A 23,107-nucleotide genomic window follows, 5' to 3' on the forward strand; every position below is an offset into this window, starting at 1 on the left:
GACTTGAATTAGAGAGCGAGCAGACTGGAGGGGGAGGGGAAAGAGAAGGAGAGAGGCTTGTCGTGGTTGGTAATTATGTTATGTGAATCGAGTTCTGCTTACAACCTGTGGAGGTTGCGCTGCCCTGACTTGGGCAGTGCTGTAGATGTTTGTAAAAAAAAAAAAGGGCATTATAGGGGCAGATGCAAAAAAGGGCAGGGGCTAGAGCCCCCTTTGAAGCCTATGTGTGCCCGTCCCTGAGTGACACAGCCTAGCACACTTCCTTACTTTACCTTACCTACAAGCCCTTCCTTGATTCATATACAGAGCTATGAACATAAATCAAGGAGGGGCTGGGAGGGTGAGGCAAGCAAGCCAAGCTGTGGCACTCGAGCAGCTTGGTCCTGTCTCCTTGACATTTTGCTACAATACAAAAAGGTTATTTGTGAAGTTTGGGAATACCCTAATAATTCTCCATGTGTGTCTGTAGCTCTTAATAGAGCTGACAGGTTCCCTTTAAACAAACCAGCATAGTATTCAGAAAGCGCAGCCTGAACACCATATTTTGAATGCAAAAATCTTTTACTGACACAAATTGCATTTATAATGAGAGGTTATATACTCTATAGTACAGTAGGGAGGTACAGGAAGGTATATTTTGTTGCTGCCCCTTGAGAGGTATGTTTCATGGTTCCTAGTGAGAAATAAGTTCAATATTCAGTAAAGGGGGTAGGTAGGTAATGTTTCTTGCTGTTCAGTAGCAAAGAAAAAGAAAATAGCTTTTCTTTTTCCCTGTAGAATGGCCAAGTGAGGTTAGGTTGATCATCTTTTGTCTGATAGGTGAAGGTTTTAAAAATAATGGTGTAAGAGTTTTATTCCTGTTTAAGTTTTTAGATTTTAGTGATTTTGGAGGGTTTTTTTTATAGACATTGTAAGATATTTTGTGAATATACATTGGTTTTAGTCAGATTTAAAGCGTACCCGTCAGATCCAACAAAAAAACCTTTTTTTAATATATCACTCAGTACCTAATCCTGACCATGTACATCAAATTTGTATAAGTCTAGCACCTTTATTAATTTTTTTATAACACTTTAAATTTAGCTCCCTAGTCTGAATTCCTCTCAAAGGGAAGGGGTGTGGCCTCACCCCTCAATCTTACATTGAACAATAGAGTTGCATGAAAACAAATTATTTCACCCAGTGTGCAGTAGTACGACGCGCTTGACACTCCTCTTTAGCAGACAAATTTTCACCCTTCCACGGGCATGCTGCAACCAAGGACCTTCCTCTCACGAACGGGTAAGCAGAGCCAGACACTTCCGACGTTTCGGAGGTCACGCCTCCTTTCTCAAGTATCCCTAATGTGCTCCCACCACCTGATTATATAGTAGCTCTCATCTCGCGATAACTTAGATCTAGAACGAGAGATATAGTATTAAAAACGGAACATCACCGTATCTAAAAACAATAGTTAATAACCCCCTGCTGGATAGTTTCCAAAAGGCGGTTATTAAAGAGGTGTCAGAACAATGATATAAAAATAAAAGTAAAGTTAATAGTAATTTGTTGTTTAAAGAAAAATGTGCACTCACTGAATTGTGTAAAGATGATAGAGTGGTTGTGAAAAAAGCCGATAAAGGTGGTGCTACGGTTATATGGGGAAAAGAATTGTATATAGATGAAGCTGAAAAACAACTGAAGGATGAGAAAGCATATTGTAAATTAAGAGGGGATCCTACAGAAAAGTTTAGTAAAGATATCCTTTTGATAGTAGAAGAAGCGGTTAACTTAGAAATTATTGATAGCACCACCAGTAAGACTTTGATCAACATCCACCCTAGAACACCTATTTTGTACCTGCTCCCTAAGGTGCATAAAGATATGGAGAGACCCCCGGGGCGTCCTATCATCTCGGGGGTCGACTCCATTCTTTATCCCTTAGTGGTTTATGTTGATGGTTTTTTACAGAAAATTGTTAAGAAACTTAAAGGTTGTTTAACAGACATGAATGAATTTCTTGATCAGATAGAAAAATTAGAGGTTACAGATGAGATGCTCTTGTGTACATTAGATATTAAATGTCTGTACACTAATATCCCTACACAAGAGGCACTGGTGATAATAAAAGATGAGTTTATTAAAGATCACACATTAAATGACTCGAAAATTGCTTTCCTCATGACATTACTGGAGACAGTGTTATGTAAAAAATATTTTAGGTTTGGAGATGACTACTACTTGCAGATACAGGGGACCTCGATGGGGTCCCCTGTCGCACCAAGTGTAGCAAACATATTCATGGCCAAATATGAGGACGCATTTGTCCACATTTGGCCACTTTGTGGTTCGGTGGCTGAGATATGTGGACGATGTGTTCTTATTGTGGTCGGGAACATCTGAGCAACTAAAAGAATATGTGGAGTCGCTGAATAAATGCCACCAACTGATTGAATTTACAGTGGAAGCGGATAATCAACAAATAAATTATTTGGATGTCAAAGTATACATCAAAAAAGATTCAAGGTTAGAATCCACATTATTTAAAAAGGAAGCTGACAGAAATAATTTTTTAATGAGACAGAGCCATCATGCCCCATAAACTTTCAAGGGGATACCGCGAGGACAGTTTATTAGAGCTAGACGAATATGCATTGACCTAGAAGAATACAAAAAGAAAAAGAATTGTTGGTTAGGAAGTTTATGGAGAGAGGGTACAGTGAAAGTACAGTGAGAGCAGTGGGCGATGAGGTACAGAGTATGCCCAGAGAACCTTTGAGGTGTAAGAGAAAAAAAAGATAAAAATAAAATGAACAATAATGTAACATTTTTGGGTACATATGATCGGCACGCCCCTTTAATTAAGAAAACAATAAACAAATATTGGGGGTTACTGCGTGCAGACCCAAAATTTGGGAGACTGTTCGGGAGTCCCCCAAGATTTGTTTATAGAAAGGGCAAATCTCTTGCCAACTACTTTGTCCGTGCAGATATAAAAAAGAAGAAGATCTCTAAACAAACATTTTTGAGTACAAAAAAGAAAGGAACGTTTCCTTGCCTTAACTGTGAGAATTGTAACAGTATAATTAAAACTGACTGTATTTCCCATCCCTTGAAGGGTACCAAGATACCTATTGAGGGATGGTACAGTTGTAATACCTCCCGGGTAGTTTATTTACTTAAATGCCCGTGCGGTCGGATCTATGTTGGCCAAACAAGTAGGTGCGTCAAGTTACGGATTAACGAACATCGTTCGGCAATCCGTAATATGCTCGCAAAATCCGCAGACAAGAGAGAAGAGACACAGAATAAATTTGGAGAAACAGGTGTAGCCAGACATTTTTTGGAATGTGGGCACAGAGCCAGTGAATTAAAATGGATGATTATTGAAGAAGTACAAGAGGGTACGGAGGAAAATGTGAAACGCAGACTACTGCAAAGGGAAGTCTAATGGATAGAGACACTGAACGCTCTCGCCCCAGATGGGCTGAATGAGACATGTAATTATTCGGTATTTTTGTAATAACGTTGCGCATTTTAACATCTTTTTGCCACTATGTTAGATCATATAGTGTGTTATATTGTTTTTAGATACGGTGATGTTCCGTTTTTAATACTATATCTCTCGTTCTAGATCTAAGTTATCACGAGATGAGAGTTACTATATAATCAGGTGGTGGGAGCACATTAGGGATACTTGAGAAAGGAGACGTGACCTCCGAAACGTTGGAAGTGTCTGGCTCTGCTTACCCCTTCGTGAGAGGAAGGTCCTTGGTTGCAGCATGCCTGTGGAAGGGTGATAATTGGTCAGCTAAAGAGGAGTGTCAAGCGCGTCGTACTACTGCACACTGGGTGAAATAATTTGTTTTCATGCAACTCTATTGTTCAATGTAAGATTAATGGATTAACCATGAATGAATTTTTGCTACTATAAATCAGCATTTGAAAACTTTAATATGTTGCAAGTGTGAACTTTCTCGTATATACTGGTCTGAATATGGACTGAGCCTCCATGATCATCACACTGACTCAGGTGCACTAAGAAGGTATTTATCTATTTATATTGATGGACGGGATACAAGCTGACAGTGGTAGGATTTCTCCACCAGCTGTGAGCCCTGCGCTCACAGCTATCAATCAAGGAAGTGTGTCCATGACATGGGTGATGATGCATGGACACAGTAGGACTAGTATGTGTCCAAGCAGGCAGGGGGAGCAGTTGTTAGACTGGCTTTTTCAGTATGAAATGCTGAAAATTTTCTAATGAAAGCAATTGCAAAACCTATTGGTTTTGCATGCTTTACAACATATCAAAAGTTTTTGTATCTGACAGTGCCCATTTAATTGTGCAAGTTGAACAGTACAGTTTAGTGTTAGCAAGAAGAAAGACCTTAGGTTAAGAAGTTGGAAAACCCCTTGTATTAAAATAACTAAAGGGCGGGGGGATTCCTGGTGTAAGTATCTATATTGTGGGAAGATAGGAATGTTGTGTGGTAAGTATTGATTTCATAAAGTCACCATGTTACACATTATCAAGGTTATGTACAATATAACAAGGTCTAACTTTGCTTTCTTACTGCAGGTACACTTGGACATCATCCTGAGTCTCAGCACTACAGTCCATGCCTCAATTTACCTTTGCATGTTTCTGCGGTCTTCATGGGTTCTGCAAAATGAAGCCAAAGAAAGAGGAACCCCAAATGGAACAGGAGACTTCAGTATGAGGCACATAGGCCCCCTTCTCAGGGACCAATCCATCTACGTATTGGAGGGGTATTTATAACAATGAGTATGTAGGAGAACATCCAATCCCGGTACATTACCAAAGCTGGGACAACTTGCAGAGTAATGCTGGGAATACATTTCTGGCATCCAGAAAATAAAAATGTAACTATGTGCTGTTACCTCTGTGAGGAAATCCAGAGTTTAGTCTATGCCACTGCATTAATGGCAGCAACCTATAGCCAGAAAACTGTCAGTCTAAAGCTAAGTGTCATCCTCTATCTCTAAGTATTCCTGTCCTAAGCTGTTCCAGAGAACTATCATGGCCAACACAAAAGAAATAATCTAAATACTAATACATGACCCAGATAAATGTTTGCTTATTTTTACTTAGATCATACAGATGTCATTGCAAAGTCATACAGATGTCATTGTAAAGTAATAGTATGTGCATTCGTTTCATTAGAAATGACCCTCAAAGTTTAGGCACCAGCTTATGATCTGTGAGAGCACATTGACTATCTTAGCTTCAGCCCACCCCAGGCTACCTTGTATTTAGTCAGATGATGACAGAGGCTTGTGGGACATTTGTCGTACATACACAGGGCTCAAGTCCTGCAGAAATGCATGGGAACAGAGTTCCTGCACTTTTTCTACAGCAGGATCACAGTTCCCATAAGCAGGAGTCCTGCAGGATCAGCCTTTGAGTGGAAATCTTGGGTGAGTTCCCACACTTTTTTTCCGAGGACCCGACCCCTGTACATACATACTTCATATCTGATGCAGGTTCACCAATAGTTATTACCAAGTAGGGATAAAGTGATGCATAGTAAAATGTTATTATCACACTGAGATATAATATGCTGTATAACTAAGGCTGAACTACACACTTTGCATTCTGAAAGGCCAAACACACCTGGTAACAATGACTGACACAAAAACTACCGTATTTAACAATTATGTTTAAGGATGCAAACTTCATTCCTTCCCAGACCTCCCTGATATGCAGTTTTCAACCTACTACTAGTAATTAGATTACATGCTAGATGTAAGGTCTGTGTGTCAAGGATACTGAAGCCTTCACTAATTCTCACACAATAGCATAGCTTCATAATCGCCCCCCCCCCCCTCCCCAGCTCCCTGATTTGCTATATACAGCCTTTTCACCCCCTGTGCTGCTATCTCTAACACAGAAGGAAGAGTAGCACAGAGAAAGCCTACACAGCCTGAAACAGTGTGCTGTCAGATCTATAATAAAGCTAGCAGGACAGTCAGCTATGTGAAGGAGTTGCACACACTCTCAAGCAGCTTAATAGGTAATTTGTAATGAAGACTATTTAGAAAGTAACTAAAATTTAGGAAGAAAATAAACAATAAAAAATTATTGCAAATGAGTTCATAGCATTTTATTGTTAGCATGCACAATCTTAAGAGATGCATAGCCTGTCAGTGACAATCCGCATTCTAATAAAAAGAAGCATGTTCACTAGTAAATGATAGAGACCTAAGCTGCTAATTGTATTTTTTTACTATATACTGTGAATTTGGAAAGTTTTTCAGACCCTTTCACCTTTTTCACATTTTGTAATACTGCAACTTTGTGATAAAAAAAAAATATATATATCAAGTTTATCCCCATCATTCTGCACTCAATACCCCATATTGGCAAAGACAGAACGTTAGAAATCTTTCCTAATTTATTGAAAACAAAATGATGTGGAAAAAATAGATTTTTTTTTCTTTTCTCACAAGGCCTCAACATATCAAAATGTGAAAAGAGTTAAATGGTCTGAAAACTTTTTGAAAGCATTGTGTAAGCTTTATTATTATTTTTATATATATATATATATATATATATATATATATATATAATCAGCTATATGAAGAGCAAATATTTATTAGATGTACTATATACTATAGATCTATACCAATGGGTGCGCACAAGTAGAATGTAAAACAAACTTTTTTTATATAGGATGTAAAACATTTCATATCCTGTAAGGAGCTTGTAATTATATTACATACTATTTTTTATGAACAAAACCTGTATACTTATATATACATGTACATGAAACTTCTTTGAGAGGACCACCCAAAATTGCATGAAAAACAGTGGGCTGCTAGGGGCTTGTCTTCTCAAGCAATGCATAATAAATGGGGGAAATGAAATTCCATCATTGAAAATCTGGTTTGGATAAGGGGGTGGTCTTCTCAAAGAGGTGTTGTTTTTTCGGAGAAGTTTCATTGTATTCATCTGTGAGTGTGTGTGTGTGTGTGTGTATGTATGTATGTGTATATATATATATATAAATATATATATGTATGTGTATATATATATATATATATGTATGTGTGTGTGTGTATGTGTATATGTGTTTGTATATATATATATATATATATATATATATATCTCTATTAAAATTGCAAAATGCACTTTATTGATTGTCAGATAACTGCATGACAGTCATCTTACTGAGTCTCAAGTATCACTATATTGTAGTGTTAGGATGTCTGCTCTGGACTACCCCATTGTAAATACCTTGTAGGGAAAATACAAAGTTATTAGAGGATGATCCCTCTATAAAAAAGTGCGCACAAGAACAGCTCTTCTTCTTAACTTTACTACAAGCATGTCATGTAAGGCATCTAAATGTGTGCCAGATGATAGTAACTAGAGATCCTACATAACATTTGGAAAGTCCCTTTAAAATAGCAACTTCTGTCAAAACTGATACTGAAATTTAGGAGTAATAGTGGACACTGAAAATTGTGTTTTTCTTTAATACTTACCGTATATACTCGAGTATAAGCCGAGTTTTTCAGCACCATTTTTCGTGCCGAAAATGTCCCCCTCGGCTTATAGGACAGCAGCTTCTTTTAAGGCCAGCTGGAGATTGGGCACTGGTTCATAGAAAAAAATGCCCTGGAGCTGCAAAAGGTACAAAGGTGTGCAATAAAACTAATATGGGGAAGGAGAATCTTAGCTATGAGGAAAGATGAAAAGAAATGATAAGAGACATTTAAGAGGGATATGATATAAATGGACCATACAAAGAAAAATATAGGTAAACACTGTCCCTGGTAAAACCCCCTCAAAAGATAAAAAGGCATGTCCTCCGCCTGGAGAGAAAAAAAAGGTATAAGCACTGGAGGTGACAAGTCTTCTTTACCATAAGAACTATGAATTTATGGAACAGTCTACCTCAGGAACTAATCACGGCAGGAACAGTTGAGGGCTATAAAACAGGGTTAGATACAGTGCATTCCTAGAACAAAATAACATTAATGCCTGTGTAGAAATATAGAATGACACCCCCTCTCCCATCATTCACCCATACCCCTTCCCTTCATCCATCTTCTTAAATTTGATGGATATCTGTCTTTTTTTCAACATAACTAACTACAAAACATGGCCATAATACGGTTGCACTTTTGACAGCTGTCAGTTCTGGTCATTAGACCTGCGGTCTGGCTGGGGCTTGTGGCCATGACACAGACATAAAATGTGGCCATTAAAACTGAAAAACAGAAGTTATCACTATCTACAGAACAGGTGGGGGACCCTTGCCGATACAAGAAACGGTGACATAATTTCCTCGAAATGTATGTTGCAGATCATACCTGTGCGACCCCCACTTTAATCAGCATTCCAAAATGTTTGGTGGTCCCACAGAGAATAAATGGAGCAGCAGCCACGCAAATTCAATCCAGATGATTAATTCTGGGGATAACTATGTCCTTATTCTTGTTCCCTGATCTGCTTGTTATCACCTTTCTAGTGGATAGGGGTTAAGTGAATGAGATGGGAAAACCACTTTAGGGTAGGGTCACATAGAGTGCATCCGCAGCGTATTTCACACTTAAGTGAGCTCGCTCTTGTGACTGTCGTCAACGCATCTGCAGCATGAAATACACTGCGGATGCGCTGCGTCTGACCCTACCATTAAAGAGATTTTTAATTAAACATCCAATCTTTTTACATTTATAGTTTGCATAATATAAATGTTGCAATCACAGTTTAAGTAACCCATTTTTCGTGTTATGGATATAAAAGTTAGATTTTCTTTTTTTTTTTACAGTCAATACTTGAGTATTAAGTGAGTACACAAATAATGATATACAATATTGTATGTATCACTACCTGTATACAGTTGCAGGATGTTTAAGAGCCTGAATTCTTATTACTATTAGGTACAGAGATACTGAAAAGACATTTATTATATTGTACGTACTGTCCTTTACATTCATGTTGAAATAGAATAAGTCCAATCTAAAGAGGTATCAAGTGTACTGATCTATTATTCATTGGAATTTTTACATAATTCATATAGCGGCTTAAAAGATGGCGGCATTACAATTAGTATGAATGGTATTCTGGTTTTGCTTATACATGTACTGATACAAGCACTGTAAGAATAGCCGTATCTCTGGAGATCCCTGTCTTTCTTAAAGGGTACCTTTCATCAAAAAAACTTTTTGATATATTATAGATTAATGTTTGCAGATTAACTTTACAATTGCATGTTATTAAAAAATATGCTTCTTTCTATTTAATTTTCCACTTTGAAGAAATGACCACTAGGGGTCTCCCTACCAGTCCTGGCAGCAAGCATTTCAGACTCATGCTGGAGTCCTAAACACTACGAGCTGCCAGTCTGCTTTGTTCACAAAGGAGAACACTCAGAGCTGCCAGCCTGCTTTGTTCACAGCCTGTTTGGCTGTGAACAAAGCAGGCTGGCAGCTCTGAGTGTTTAGGACTCCAGCATGAGTCAGAAATGCTTGCTGACAGGACTGATTGGGAAAAATACAATAGAAAGAAGCATATTTTTCATTAACATGCTATTGGAAAGTTATTCAACATTCACTAATCTAAAATATATCAAAAGTTTATTTGATGAGAGGTACCCTTTAAATTATAGTATGATACGAAGTCAGCTTTTTTATCTAGTAGACATCGTTTTGGTTGCTATGTATACTGCTATGGTACTTGTTATGCATTTACATGGTCAGGATGATTTAAAGCAGTCACATTATTTTCCTAACACTTAGGATAAGTAGATCTGGATTAATACTATCCAGATATAATAAAAGCAATTGCAGGTCATTTTCTGATCTCATATATTTTGAAATATTCTACCACAATAGTGCACTGTGCCCTCATACACCACTAACCAATCTGATTCCAAGTATCCCACTTTGTTGCTGTAGACTGTTTATGTTTCTTTTTTTCTCTTTTTTAGTGTCAGTTTGCCCTATAAATATGTTCTCACTACTATGTTCATTGTACTGAAAGGGAAAATACCTTCCTTTCTCACAGCATGGCTGATGAAAGCAAGATGGTATCATTTGCAGGGTAAACTATAATCCTGAGCAGATAAGTATTAAATGTATCCAGTATCATGTAAAAAGACTGAGCTCACCGATTCTCATGGAGACACAAAGCAAAGCATATTTGTGGCGATGAGATGTGACTTCTGAGGTCAAATAACATTCTCTGAGAAATGACCTGATACATTCATTGTAGCTATTTTTAAGCATCTTCATTTAAGTACTATCCCTTTCCCTCATTGATCCTATATCAATGGATCTATCACTTTCATCTGATGTATTATTGATCTCAATCACAAGGTAGTTCAAGTTATATGTTTTGAATGACAAACCATTACATTTATTTTCTATTGGCTTTTGTGAATAGAGGCTTATCTTAAGGGTACATTCACATGTGTATAGTTTGCTGTGCGGATTTTTCTACCCATTGAAATCAGTGGGTAGCAAAATAAACTATGGAAATCTCCAGCAATATATGCAAGTATGAATGGATCCTAAAGCTCTTTGCCTGGCCCCAATGCAAAATCTATAAAGGTTAGAATATTCATGCGGTAGTCTATTAGGCCCTCACTGGCACCTGGGACTTGCCGCCACTGCTTTCTCTGAATCTCCTATAGCTACACCCATTCCAAATGTCATTTAAAGGGGTTGTCCGCTGCACTGCCTTCCGGAGCTCTGCTCGCAGCTTCCGGAAGTTCATTACTCCGAACGCTGTGTGCGAACTTCCGTGTTCGAGGCCGCCCCCTTGTGACGTCACGCCCGCCCCCTTGTGCCCTCACGCCCGCCCCATCAATGAAAGACTATGGGAAGGGGCGTGACAGAATTAGAAATATGTTAGGCAGCAAGCTTTGAAGACTGTATAAAAGGAATGTCACACTGATTAAATTTTTTTTACTTTAACTTTTTTTTAACTTTTTTACTCCGCCCCCAGATATCTTATCCCCTATGCAAAGGATAGAGCATAAGATGTTGGGGGTCCCGCCGCTGGGAACGCCCGCAGTCTTGGCTGCGGCACACCAGGCATCCGATGCACGGAGCGAACCTCACAGAGGCGGAGCCGGAAGCTCGCGACGTCAGGGCCATGGCCCGCTCGTATCATCACGGTCAGGCCCCTTCAATGCAAGTCTATGGGAGGGGGCATGATGGTCGTCACGCCCCCTCCCATAGACTTGCATTGAAGGGCCGCGACCATGCCGTCATGACCTCCGGCGCTGCACCCGAAGCTCTAAATGAACGCCGGGTGTAGCAGTGGCGGGACCTCCGCGATCAGACATCTTATTCCCTATCCTTTGGATAGGGGATAAGATGTCTAGGGGCAGAGAACCCCTTAAACTGGTTAAAGCCAGACACTGTAACATATTGTTTTTAGTTTATCTGTTTCTATTTTTTTATTTGTACATTTTATTTTAGTTTTTACATTATTTTGGTGACATCCATAGTGCCTGAAATTTGCTCTATTAACAGCATTTTGGAGAGATGGTTTACAGTGCCCACATGGACCATAGGAAACAATAACCTTGAGCTGACTCATTAATTTCCATGGGAAAGTTTTCTAGGTATGCTCTGTGATCTGTGCAGACGTAAGTTTACAGGGAAGGCAAGCTGTCCTATTGTGAATGGCTTGATCCTGTTGTTCATTTATAAAATTCCCCTTCTTCCAGTGATAACAAAGAGACTGCTCAAAGAGAAGTGTCAGTTAACTATGCAGTTTATTGGCAAGACTGAAAACTGCAAGATTTCAGGATTATTTTAACATTTTGAATCTAAAATTATTTAGATAAAATATAGATAAAAAATTGAAAATTAGAAAAAGTTCCCATAAAATCCTAAAAACATATGTCTGTTATTAGCAGTTTAAAGACTTTTTCAAGTCCCTAAAACAATGAGCTTGAACAACAGATGACATCTCAGATCAAGTTCACGTTCATGATTCCAAAATGCCTCCATTACCGTGCCATGGTCCCTAATCTGTCCATTATTCCAAAGTAAGCTGGAGTTAATTTTTGCTGGGTTTTCTGTTTTACTCACATGCAAGTCACACATTTCATTTGGTTCAGGCTCAGCATGAATATTTTCTGCACATTTCCACTTTACTCACACCTAGGTATTATCTTAAACAAATTGATGGCTTATTACATCCAAACCCCTTAAACCAGCATGATATCGCTATATAGGAAATGTACAGTTCTCGTTTTCCCTCAAGCACTTGATCTAAGGTGGTACCATGACTTTCAATTACATCACAAATTGGTGCTATTTTCTACCACATTATCTCATTTAAACCTAATAAACCTAAAGCACTTTGTAAGAACATCATATGGTTACCACCTAAAATACTACTGAGAGCTTTGTTAGAAAATAAATAAATGTTTTAATCACAAACTAAATGCAATATGATAACTTTTCTCTGCAACAACACACTTTTCTTCATGTTTCAGGAGTAATCTGCATTTAATAGTCAGCTAAATCATTTGAGACTTTAGTCAGTATTCGTCAGATCTCTAAAAATACACTGCTCAAAAAAATAAAGGGAACACTTAAACAACACAATGTAACTGCAAGTCAGTCACACTTCTGTGAAATCACACTGTCCACTCAGGAAGCAACACTGAATGACAATCAATTTCACTTGCTGTTGTGCAAACGGAACAGACAACAGGTGGAAATTCATAGGCAAAAGGAGTGGTCCTGCAGGTGGTGACCACAGGCCACTTTTCAGTTCCTATGCTTCCTGGCTGATGTTTTGGTCACTTTTGAAGGCTGGCGGTGCTTTCACTCTAGTGGTAGTATGAGACGGAGTCTACAACACCCACAAGTGACTCGGGTAGTGAAGCTCCTCCAGGATAGCACATCAATGCGAGCTGTGGCAAGACGTTTTGTTGTGTCTGTCAGCGTAGTGTCCAGAGCATGGAGGCGCTACCTGGAGACAGGGCAGTACTTTAGGAGACATGGAGGAGGCTGTAGGAGGGCAACAACCCAGCAGCAGGACCGCTACCTCAGCCTTTGTGCAAGGAGGAGCAGGAGGAGCACTGCCAGTGCCCTTCAAAATGACCTCCAGCAGGCCACAAATGTGCATGTGTCCACTCAAACGGTCAGAAACAGACTCCATGAGGGTGGTATGAGGGCCCAACGTCCACAAGTGGGGGTTGTGCTTACAGACGCCGTGCAGGACGTTTGGCATTTGTCAGAGAACACCAAGATTGGCAAATTCGCCACTGGCGCCCTGTGCTTTTCACAGATGAAAGCAGGTTCACACTGAGCACATGTGACAGACGTGAAAGAATCTGGAGACGTCGTGGAGAACGTTCTGCTGCCTGCAACATCCTCCAGCATGACCGGTTTGGTGGTGGGTCAGTAATGGTGTGGGGTGGCATTTCATTGGGGGGCCACACAGCCCTCCATGTGCTTACCAGAGGTAGCCTGACTGCCATTAGGTACCGAGATGAGATCCTCAGACCCCTTGTGAAACCACATGCTGGTGCGGTTGGCCCTGGGTTCCTCCTAATGCACGACAATGCTAGACCTCATGTGGCTGGAGTGTGTCAGCAGTTCCTGCAAGAGGAAGCCATTGGACTGGCCTGCCCATTCCACAGACCTGAATCCGATTGAGCACATCTGGGACATCATGTCTCGCTCCATCCACCAACGCCGCGTTGCATCACAGACTGTCCAGGAGTTGGCGGATGCTTTAGTCCAGGTCTGGGAGGACATCCCTCAGGAGACCACCTGACACCTCACCAGGAGCCTGCCCAGGAGTTGTAGGGAGGTCATACGGGTACATGGAGGCCACACACCCTACTGAGCCTCATTTTGACTTGTTTTAAGGACATTACATCAAAGTTGGATCAGCCTGTAGTGTGGTTTTCCACTTTGATTTTTAGTGTGACTCCATATCCAGACCTCCATGGGTTGATTAATTTGATTTCCATTGATCATTTTTGTGTGATTTTGTTGTTAGCACATTCAGCTATGTAAAGACGAAAGTATTTCATACGATTAGTTCATTCAGATCTAGGATGTGTTATCTTAGTGTTCCCTTTATTTTTTTGAGCAGATGTATGTATTGAGTGAACTGATAATACTGTTACTCTTTCTGTTTTCAGATGTGAGAAGACGAATGCAGTATGGTTCAGTATTACTAAGTGTTCTGTGAATCACTTCTACCTTGTCTTTATATTTTGATCACTCCTGTAGTACATATTAATACAGTGCCTTTTTATTCCCCAGAGCTTTAGAATGTTTAACTTTGCAATGTAGCAGCAGTCTGAAGATTCTTTCCTATGTTTGGAAGATTCAGTCAAGAATTGCCCATTCTGATCTAGTTTTGAGTAAAATGCATTGCTAATGTTTGTCATGTTAATAATATAGCATTTGCTATACATAGTACTTTAACACATCATATTATCCAATGTGGTCAATAAACTTCTGTGTTCCAATAAATAATATGTAGCAGCCTTTCGTTGACCAGTAGCATATGTAAAAGCAAAGTTGTATATATACAGGGTGCTATCTTAGAATCTTAATCTTGCCCAGAATGCCAGCATAAAGAAAAAAAAAAAACTGGCCTTACCTCCAGCTGCTCCCGATACTTCTGGTATCCTGCTACCCGCCTCCACATCGAACCTCTTTCTTCTTTTTGTGGTTGATGCGTAACACTGCGGCTCAGCTAATCGCTGCCACAGCTATGTACTGCCTTGGCCAGTGATTGGCTGAGTGGCAGTGTAATGTAACTGGCCCGAGGTGGGACATCACTGCAAACTGCTGAGTTGCAGTGTGACGCTTCGACAACATAAAGAAAATAAGAGGATTACTGTGGAGGCTGGAAGCGGAATACCGGAGGCATCGGGGGAGTACCAGGAGGAAAGTCCAGTTTGGTTTAAAAAAAAAATCGTCATTCTGGGCAAGTTTTTTGTTTTTTAAGTTATATATGCCGGAGTACTCCTTGAAGGAGGGCTTGTCACCACCCCTGCCATATGTTTAATAAATGCTTCTATTCATTATAATATTACAATGCTGATGCATATATGCTAGAGCTCTGCATTATGCCATTGCTCTGCTATTCTCCAAGACATTTATGAATAAAATGACATCTGGATGTTACCAGTTGGGATTATGTTCCTACAGACCGACAATATCCAATCAATACCTACTGTTCCAGACTGTGTAGGAACAAGAGAATGGTAACACCCAGTGCCAAATGTATTTCTAAACATTCAGGAGGGATAACAGAGAAAGGACACAAAGCAGAGTTGTAAGAAAAGTTTCTTGAGAATTTTAATTTCATGGGAATACAAGTATTTTACAGACAAGCAGGTGTGATGGACAGATCCTCCTTAAAGGGGTTCTCCCTTGTTTATACTGTTTTTTGTTATTATGTTTGTGTGTTATGTGTGTATAAGTATGTGTTTTTTTTATGTGTGTTGTGATTATGTATATATGTATTTTCTTACCTTTTGTGAAGATCCGGAAGCTGGCCCCTTTTTCTTCCAGCGGCTTGCTGTGTAACCTCGGCCTCCGCCATGTTGTGTTCGGTAAGTGGGATGTCGGGGGGGTGTTCTTGCTTCTGTCCTTCCTATCTTCTGACGTCCGAGGCGAATCTTTTCTTCCAGTTTCTTCCGTGGCTCAGCGACGAATCTGCAGCCTCTTCCGGCGCATGCAAAGGTAGTTTTTTTTTTTACCAATAAAGTTTTTTTGTCTAATTGACAAACTGTTTGCGCATGCGCGAGTACGCAAGTGCTACGCTAACAGCGTAGCGTACGTTAGGTCTACGCTAATAGCGTAGCTTCGCGCAAGCGCAGACAGTTTGTCAATTAGACAAAAAAACATTATTGGTATAAAAAAAAAATACCTGCGCATGCGCCGGAAGAGGCCGCAGATTCGTCGCTGAGCCACGGAAGAAACAGGAAGAAAAGATTCGCCTCGGACGTCAGAAGATAGGAAGGACAGAAGCAAGAACACACCCCGACATCCCACTTACCAAACACAACATGGCAGAGGCCGAGGTTACACAGCAAGCCGCTGGAAGAAAAAGGGGCCAGCTTCCGGATCTTCACAAAAGGTAAGAAAATACATATATACATAATCACAACACACATAAAAAAACACATACTTATACACACATAACACACAAACATAATAACAAAAAACAGTATAAACAAGGGAGAACCCCTTTAAGGGTGCATTCACACCATGTTTGCAAGATCCGGCTGCCGGTTTTGTGGCCAGACTGAAAACCGGCCACAAAACCGGATACGGGGCAAAAATGAGCCGACCAGAGTTACTATCTGACTCCAGTCTGTGCATTTAAATGAATGGGATTCGCTTGAAAATGTGGTGTGAGTGCACCCTTAGGGTATGTTTGCACAACTTAATCTGCTGCAGATTTGATGCTGTGGATTTCAGCTATTTCTTTATATTGATTAAATCCGCAGCATGAAATCTGCAGTGTGAAATCCTCAATGGATTAAGTACATGTGAATATTCCCTTAATCATTTTGCAGAATGTATACATACCAAATCAGCAATGCACAACAGTTATTGTATATAAATGATTTCATAAAGATTTATACAGCATATACTTCATATATTATATGGAAATTACTTAATTGCTTAATAAATCAGTCATTAAAATATTATGGTGTCAGGTGTGCTATTTTGTAATTATGTCAATTTTTTTGTAAAGATATCATACATTATATAAACCTCAATGAGCAGCTAGTGCTGCATGATGACTCTTTGAGGGCACCGACCCAGCGCAAACACCTGAATAAAAATGTACTATGACAATGAAGGAAAAACCGATAAAACAGCATAAACAGTTTAGGCTGCTTTCACACTGCCGTTTTCGGGACGGGGCACAACGGGCAATGGGGGGTCCCAATGGATCCCATTTACTATAGTGGGGTCCATCAGGCACCGTTATTTTGTAGCGGGAGAAAAAGATGGCACATGCAGTCATTTTTCTCCCGCTATTCTCCCTGGCTCCCCTGATGGTCGTCACACTGCCATGTGCTAACGGCAGTGTGAAAGAAGCCTAATAGATATTAAAGAGGTACTCCGGTGGAAAACTTTTTATTTATTTATTTTTTATCAACTGGTGCCAGGAAGTTAAACAGATTTGTAAATTACTTCTAAAAAAAAATCTTAATCCTTCCAGTACTTATTAGCTGCTGAATACTACAGCGGAAATTCTTTTCTTTTTGGAACACAGAGCTCTCTGCTGACATCCAGAGCACAGTGCTCTCTGCTAACATATGCTGCTCTGAACAGTTCCTAAAATGGACAGAGATGTCAGCAGAGAGCACTGTGGTCATGATGTCAGCAGAGAGCTCTGTGCTCCAAAAAGAAAATAATTTCCTCTGTAGTATTTAGCAGCTAATAAGTACTGGAAGGATTTAGATTTTTTAATAGAAGTAATTTACAAATCTGTTTAACTTTCTGGCACCAGTTGATAAAAGAAAAAAAAAAAAAGAAGATATCCAGGAAGAGAAAACCAGAACTAATTTCTTAGTAAAACAGCACAATATCTGTCCTCAGGTTGTGTGTGGTATTACAATCTGGCAAGGAGTTTTCCAATAGATATATATATATATATATATATATATATATATATATATACACATAAAAGGTATTCCCTGCCTCCCTGTAAACATTTCACTATCTGTGCAATTTATGGGGGACACCCATACCTTGTACTGAAATTTTGACATTAGATTGACACAGTTGCAGCAGGGATATTCACTCTGCACAATGTATGGGATAGATGTGTTATTCTTGAAAGGGGTACTCCGACCTTAAGACATCTTATCCCCTATCCAAAGGATAGGGGAGAAGATGTCTGATCGCAGGGGTCCTGCTGCTGGGGACCACCGCAATCTCTCATGCAGCACCCATCTGTCTCAGCTGCACAGAGCCACAATAGCTCCGTGTCTGAAGACTCATGACCACGGGGCCGGAGTATCGTGACGTCACGACTCCGCCCCCTTGTGAAATCACGCCCCCTGAATGCAAGCCTATGAGAAGGGGCATTCATGTAGAAATTTCCAAATGTTTTCCTTATAATTGCCGCACTGCAAAGAGGTGTGTATACCGGCACTGCCAAACAGATACACTGCTGCACTTCGGCACTCGTCCACCCTCCCTACCCTCTTACCGCATACCCCAAATTGAGGCAATAAAGAAATTAAGTGATCTTCAATATGGTATGTGCTCCGTTCTTTCTTCATATCCTTTGAAGTTGGTTTATTTACTTATAATTGATCACTCATCTCACAAAATTTCCTGTGGTATTAAGAAACCAACAGTTCAAGAAGAAGAAGAGGTTGTCAAAGATAGTTAAAGAGGTTAAAGATGTTTTTGAAACCTTTCAGAAAAAGGTTTTATCCCTTCCCTATCAGCCAAATTAAAGGGGAACTTTAGTACTTAACAACTTATCCCCTATCCACAGAGAAAGCCGGACATACAGCATTCATGTATCTCCGGCTCTCCCATAATAGAGCATGTCAACCATCCCTTTGTGCGGTGGTCGACACAGCTCTGTGCACAAAGTGGTGACCGCATTGTGCACAAAGAGAGCCAGGGTCCCGGGTAGGAGATTGTGGGGGGTCCTAGTGGTCTGGGATAAGTTGTTCAATGCCGCTGTTCCCTTTTAAATGGCAGCTACAATGACTGTAACTAGATCTTCACATCAATGCATTACATAGACAGCCTATTGATTTCAATGGATACTGTGTAATGCTTTATTTACCTTGAAGTGTCGCTGCAGAGAATGTGTGGGAGAAAGAAAAGTTACCTCACAATTATAAACAAGGAATCATGGGATTTGTAGTTTAAGGGAATAAACTCCAACAGGAAATAGCCAGTTCACAAAAAGATGGTAATCTCACGACATAGCCATTTAGCCCCAAGACAAACACAGGGCCTTCCTAATCATGTCCATTACTGTCTGGCAGGTACATACTAAAATCACCTTATGGTGGATAATTCCTTTAAGTAATGGTCATAACGCTACCAAATAACAGTACAACAAATAATACTGTAAGTAAATTTACCATACTATTTCTTAACAAAACCTAGTATACCAAGATCAATATCACCAATATGACATAATAGATATAAGGAAAATACCACTGCAAATTGACCACATTATTATCACAGACTGTGTAATAAAAAATATTTCTAATGTACTTTGTTTTAAAAAAAAAAATGAAGTTTTCTATGTTTTTGTTTTTGTTTGTTTGTTTACAAAAGCTGCCACTAGGTGTCTCCCTAATTGTCCAGAGCACATTTCCCCCTATCTCTTGCACAGACTTTGGACTCCTGCAGGCCTGGCAGAAGTCCAAAATCAGGAAATGCAGTCTGGAGTGCTGAGGGGTATTTGTGCAGCCTTATCCAATCAGAGCTCATCTCACACTGAACTGCTCTGGGCTGTTTGTAGCAGAGTGAGGGAGGAAGTTCTCCCCTGTGTGTCTTCAGATGATGTCACACCTGTTGGGTAACGCCCCTTCCCAGTATGTGAATCTGACTTAGGGTGGGTTCACACTACGTTTTCTCCCATACGGGAGCGCATACGGCAGGGGGGTGCTAAAACCTCGCGTTCCCGTATGTCTTCGTATGCGCTCCCGTATGTAATTCATTTCAATGAGCCGGCCGGAGTGAAACGTTCGTCCCATTTTTGCGCCGTATGCGCTTTTACGACCGGACCTCAAACCGTGGTTGACTACAGTTTTAGGTCCAGTTGTAAAAGCGCATACGGCGCAAAAATTAGCCGACCGGACCGAACGTTTCACTCCGGCCGGCTCATTGAAATGAATTACATACGGGAGCGCATACGAAGGCATACGGGAGTGCGAGGTTTTAGCTCCCCCCTGCCGTATGCGCTCCCGTATGGGAGAAAACGTAGTGTGAACCTAGCCTTAGACTGAGCAGAAAATACAGAGCAATATCAAGGTAGAGAACTAAAAAATAATAAAAAATAAAGGCAGGGTGTGGTTTATCATGATAGGGGCAGTGAACTGGGAGGAATATAAAATTTAACAAGATCATGACAGGTACTCTTTAAGCTGAATACAGGACACCGAAGAGGCTTGAATGTGACCCAGGAGGTACACTCAATTAGGGGTATTTTTCTCTCTCTTCTAGCCTAAACTTTACTGGGACAAGGAGAAATAATCTAAACTAGCACTATGTCTGCCTAGCAGGAGCAGATCTAAGAGAGGTATTACTGTGACAAAAGTCATACTACAACTTAACTGGTTTTTGTCCAGCCCTTTGGGGAGAGAGTTGGATTAGGGACTTTTCCTACAGCCTTTCAGACAATTCGGCATAGACGATTAGCTAGGGAATGTATCATGTGACCAAAGTATCACTCATTTTATACAATAAGCTGATTTTTAATCCTTACACTCACATTATACCTCAGTGTATGCTGATATGGCAATGCAGTGTACAAAACAGATATACAGTACCCCATACACAGATTCAGGCAGTTAGCAGAGTTTTTTTTTTAGCTACATCTTATATATTTTTTTAGCCAGGACCATGGTGTTGGGATACTGCACAGTTATGTAAGCCTTTCCATGCCCTCACACTTTATGTAGGCCCCCTGTTTTTAGGACCCCATTCCCCCCCCCCCCCCCCCCACACACACATTTTTATGTTCCCACTTCTGTACCCGCATGGTTAATGTAGGCCCCTGTCGGTGTCCTCATGCTTTATGTTGGTACCTTATGTTCCCAAATTATGATTGCCATAATTAAATTTTACAGTGAAGTCTTTGATAAAAGTTTCCAGAATGAACAGCTATTCCATAACCATGTACACATCGGCTGTGTGTGCATGCTTATTTCAATGGGGAAGGAGAATAAGCCATTGTTAATCACCTTTGGTAGCACTTAATTCTTATTAGTACAAAGAATCAGGCATGTTGCATTCTCCCAACTACCAGGGACTGTTGGATTGCTATTATTTACATTACAGTGCCTGTCAACCTCACCAGAATCGGTAGGTTTAGCCAACATATATAATCATCATGTGCAAGGCCAGCTTTAGATTGCTGTTAGCAACAATGACAGAACAAAAGGACCCAGTTCTTTTCCACAGCATGCTGCCAAATTTCCAGATCCCAGCCTCAACCTGTGACAGTGAGTGGACATGTTTTATTATTTCCAAAAATGATGTTACTCTGCAGTGAGATGTCTTCTTGGATCTCAATACTTGGTTTATATTTTGCGTTTCCATTAAGCAACATACCAGGTTCTTGTCAGCTAATGATTTAGTTCACATAATGACACAGCTCAGACATAATAGGAAAGTTCACATAATAACAGTGTTCAGTTGTGTTACTGGCCAAAAATGTAAGCATTTCCAGTCATTGTTTGTGATCTATAAAAGCTCTTGTATGCCTCCATCTCAATAAAGTGGTTTCTTCACAGCGAGACCAAAGGCCATAGACAATAATACTCATTTTATTTTACTTATGGGAAAGCATGATGACCTTTACGATACATTAGTCAACAGAAAAAGGAAAGCACTCATTAAACAAAACATACAGTACAGTGCACCATATATTTCCAATTAGTTACCTAATAATGCCATATACTTTTAACAGAAAGTAATGCTTGTTAGGTGTAATTAGGTGAGATGGCCACAAATACAGTAAGATGGTATCAAATTTGACTTAAAGGGGACCTATCAGCCTATCAGCAGCTTTTTTGTGTATAATCTAAGGACATGGTGCAATACAGCTTCTGATTCTTTATATACCTTTTTTATGGAAATTGGCCTATGCAATGCAATGATACAAAGCTCATAGGCGTTCCCCTGGGCTGCAAAAACCCAGCAAGGTTTGGCGCCTTCACAAAATAGTAACATCCCGGTCCCACTGGTTTCATTCACTGAATAGTTACACTACTGTCCAATGTATAAATGCCTCCACTGGTTTGTTTGTTTGACAGCCAGTGGTCCTTAATTTCAGGTCCACTGCTCATTTGAAATATTGCACATGTGCATTGAAAACTATGCCTTGCGCATGCGTCTGGCTCCAGTGCTATTGTGCAGTGCACATCAGTTTTTGAGGCGTCCGGCATCATTTGTAATGTGCCTGTGCAAGTTTTTAAGCAAGTGGCGGAGCTGAAACTACAACCTACTGGTGGCCAAACCTAAATAGACTTCTGCAGCCCATGGGAACACCAGGGGCTTATAAATGAGACAACACAGTGCATATAGTGCCTTATATTGCCACCACTAAGGCCATGTTCACATGGCGTAAAATTTGAGGAATGTCCATAGTTACACAATACGGTGAGCGCTAGGACCGTTTGAAAATGCGCTGTATCATAGACGCCAGAATCTGGATTTCCACCGTATGAACAGTACAGCAGGATCCCATTTAAATCAATGGGACTCTGATGCAGCGGAATTCCGCATGGACATTCTGCAATGTGAACATAACCTAAAAGATGTTAGAGTTCAGGACAAGCATCAGTAAACATTATGGAGCCTGCTGCACTCACTGAAGCACTGTAGCTTTTTCAAACAGCTGATCTGTGGGATGACAGGTGTTAAACTCCCGCTGATCTATCCAGACGCCATCAATTTTAGAAGCTTAGGTAACCCCTTTCGGATTCAATCTACCTTTGGCAGACTTTTTGCACAAGAAACTAAAAGCAACCAATTTAAAAAAAAATTAGACAAAACCTGTGTTTAAATCTATCAACATTCTGTACAAGGGAGGAAAATAAAAGAAATATATGTTTTCCCAAAATTTCAACATTAGCCAATAGAAAAAATGTTTTTTTTTTTTTACAGCAGATTGAAAAATACAATAGATAATAGATAATATTAGAAACTAAATATAATTTTATTATGGCTATATTATGAGTTGCACTCCACCCATTGCACTAGGTGAGGGTTGTGCTAGACCTTATGGGGGAGATTTATCAAAACCTGTGCAAAGGAAAAGTTGCCCATAGCAACCAACCAGATTGCTTCTTTCATTTTGCAGAGGCCTTGTTAAAAATTAAAGGAGCAAGCGGATTGGTTGTTATGGGCAACTTTTCCTTTGCATAGGTTTTGATAA

At 40.0% G+C, this 23,107-nt stretch overlaps 1 protein-coding gene across 4 annotated transcripts in view; it reads left to right on the forward strand.

Annotated features, from left to right (window-relative positions):
- BLACAT1 (BLACAT1 overlapping LEMD1 locus) overlaps nucleotides 1–6,521 on the forward strand; it is a 60,043-nt gene extending 53,522 nt beyond the window's left edge. For all 4 annotated transcript variants that reach the window (XM_056558059.1, XM_056558061.1, XM_056558058.1 and 1 more), the window contains one exon: nucleotides 4,562–6,521. In XM_056558059.1, the coding sequence (XP_056414034.1) occupies nucleotides 4,602–4,703 (102 nt within the window). In that variant the 5' untranslated portion in view covers nucleotides 4,562–4,601 and the 3' untranslated portion in view covers nucleotides 4,704–6,521. The remainder of the gene's footprint in view (nucleotides 1–4,561) is intronic.
- The last annotated feature ends 16,586 nt before the right edge of the window (nucleotides 6,522–23,107 follow it).

This window comes from Hyla sarda, chromosome 2, assembly GCF_029499605.1.
Source record: "Hyla sarda isolate aHylSar1 chromosome 2, aHylSar1.hap1, whole genome shotgun sequence".
Lineage (NCBI taxonomy): Eukaryota > Metazoa > Chordata > Amphibia > Anura > Hylidae > Hyla > Hyla sarda.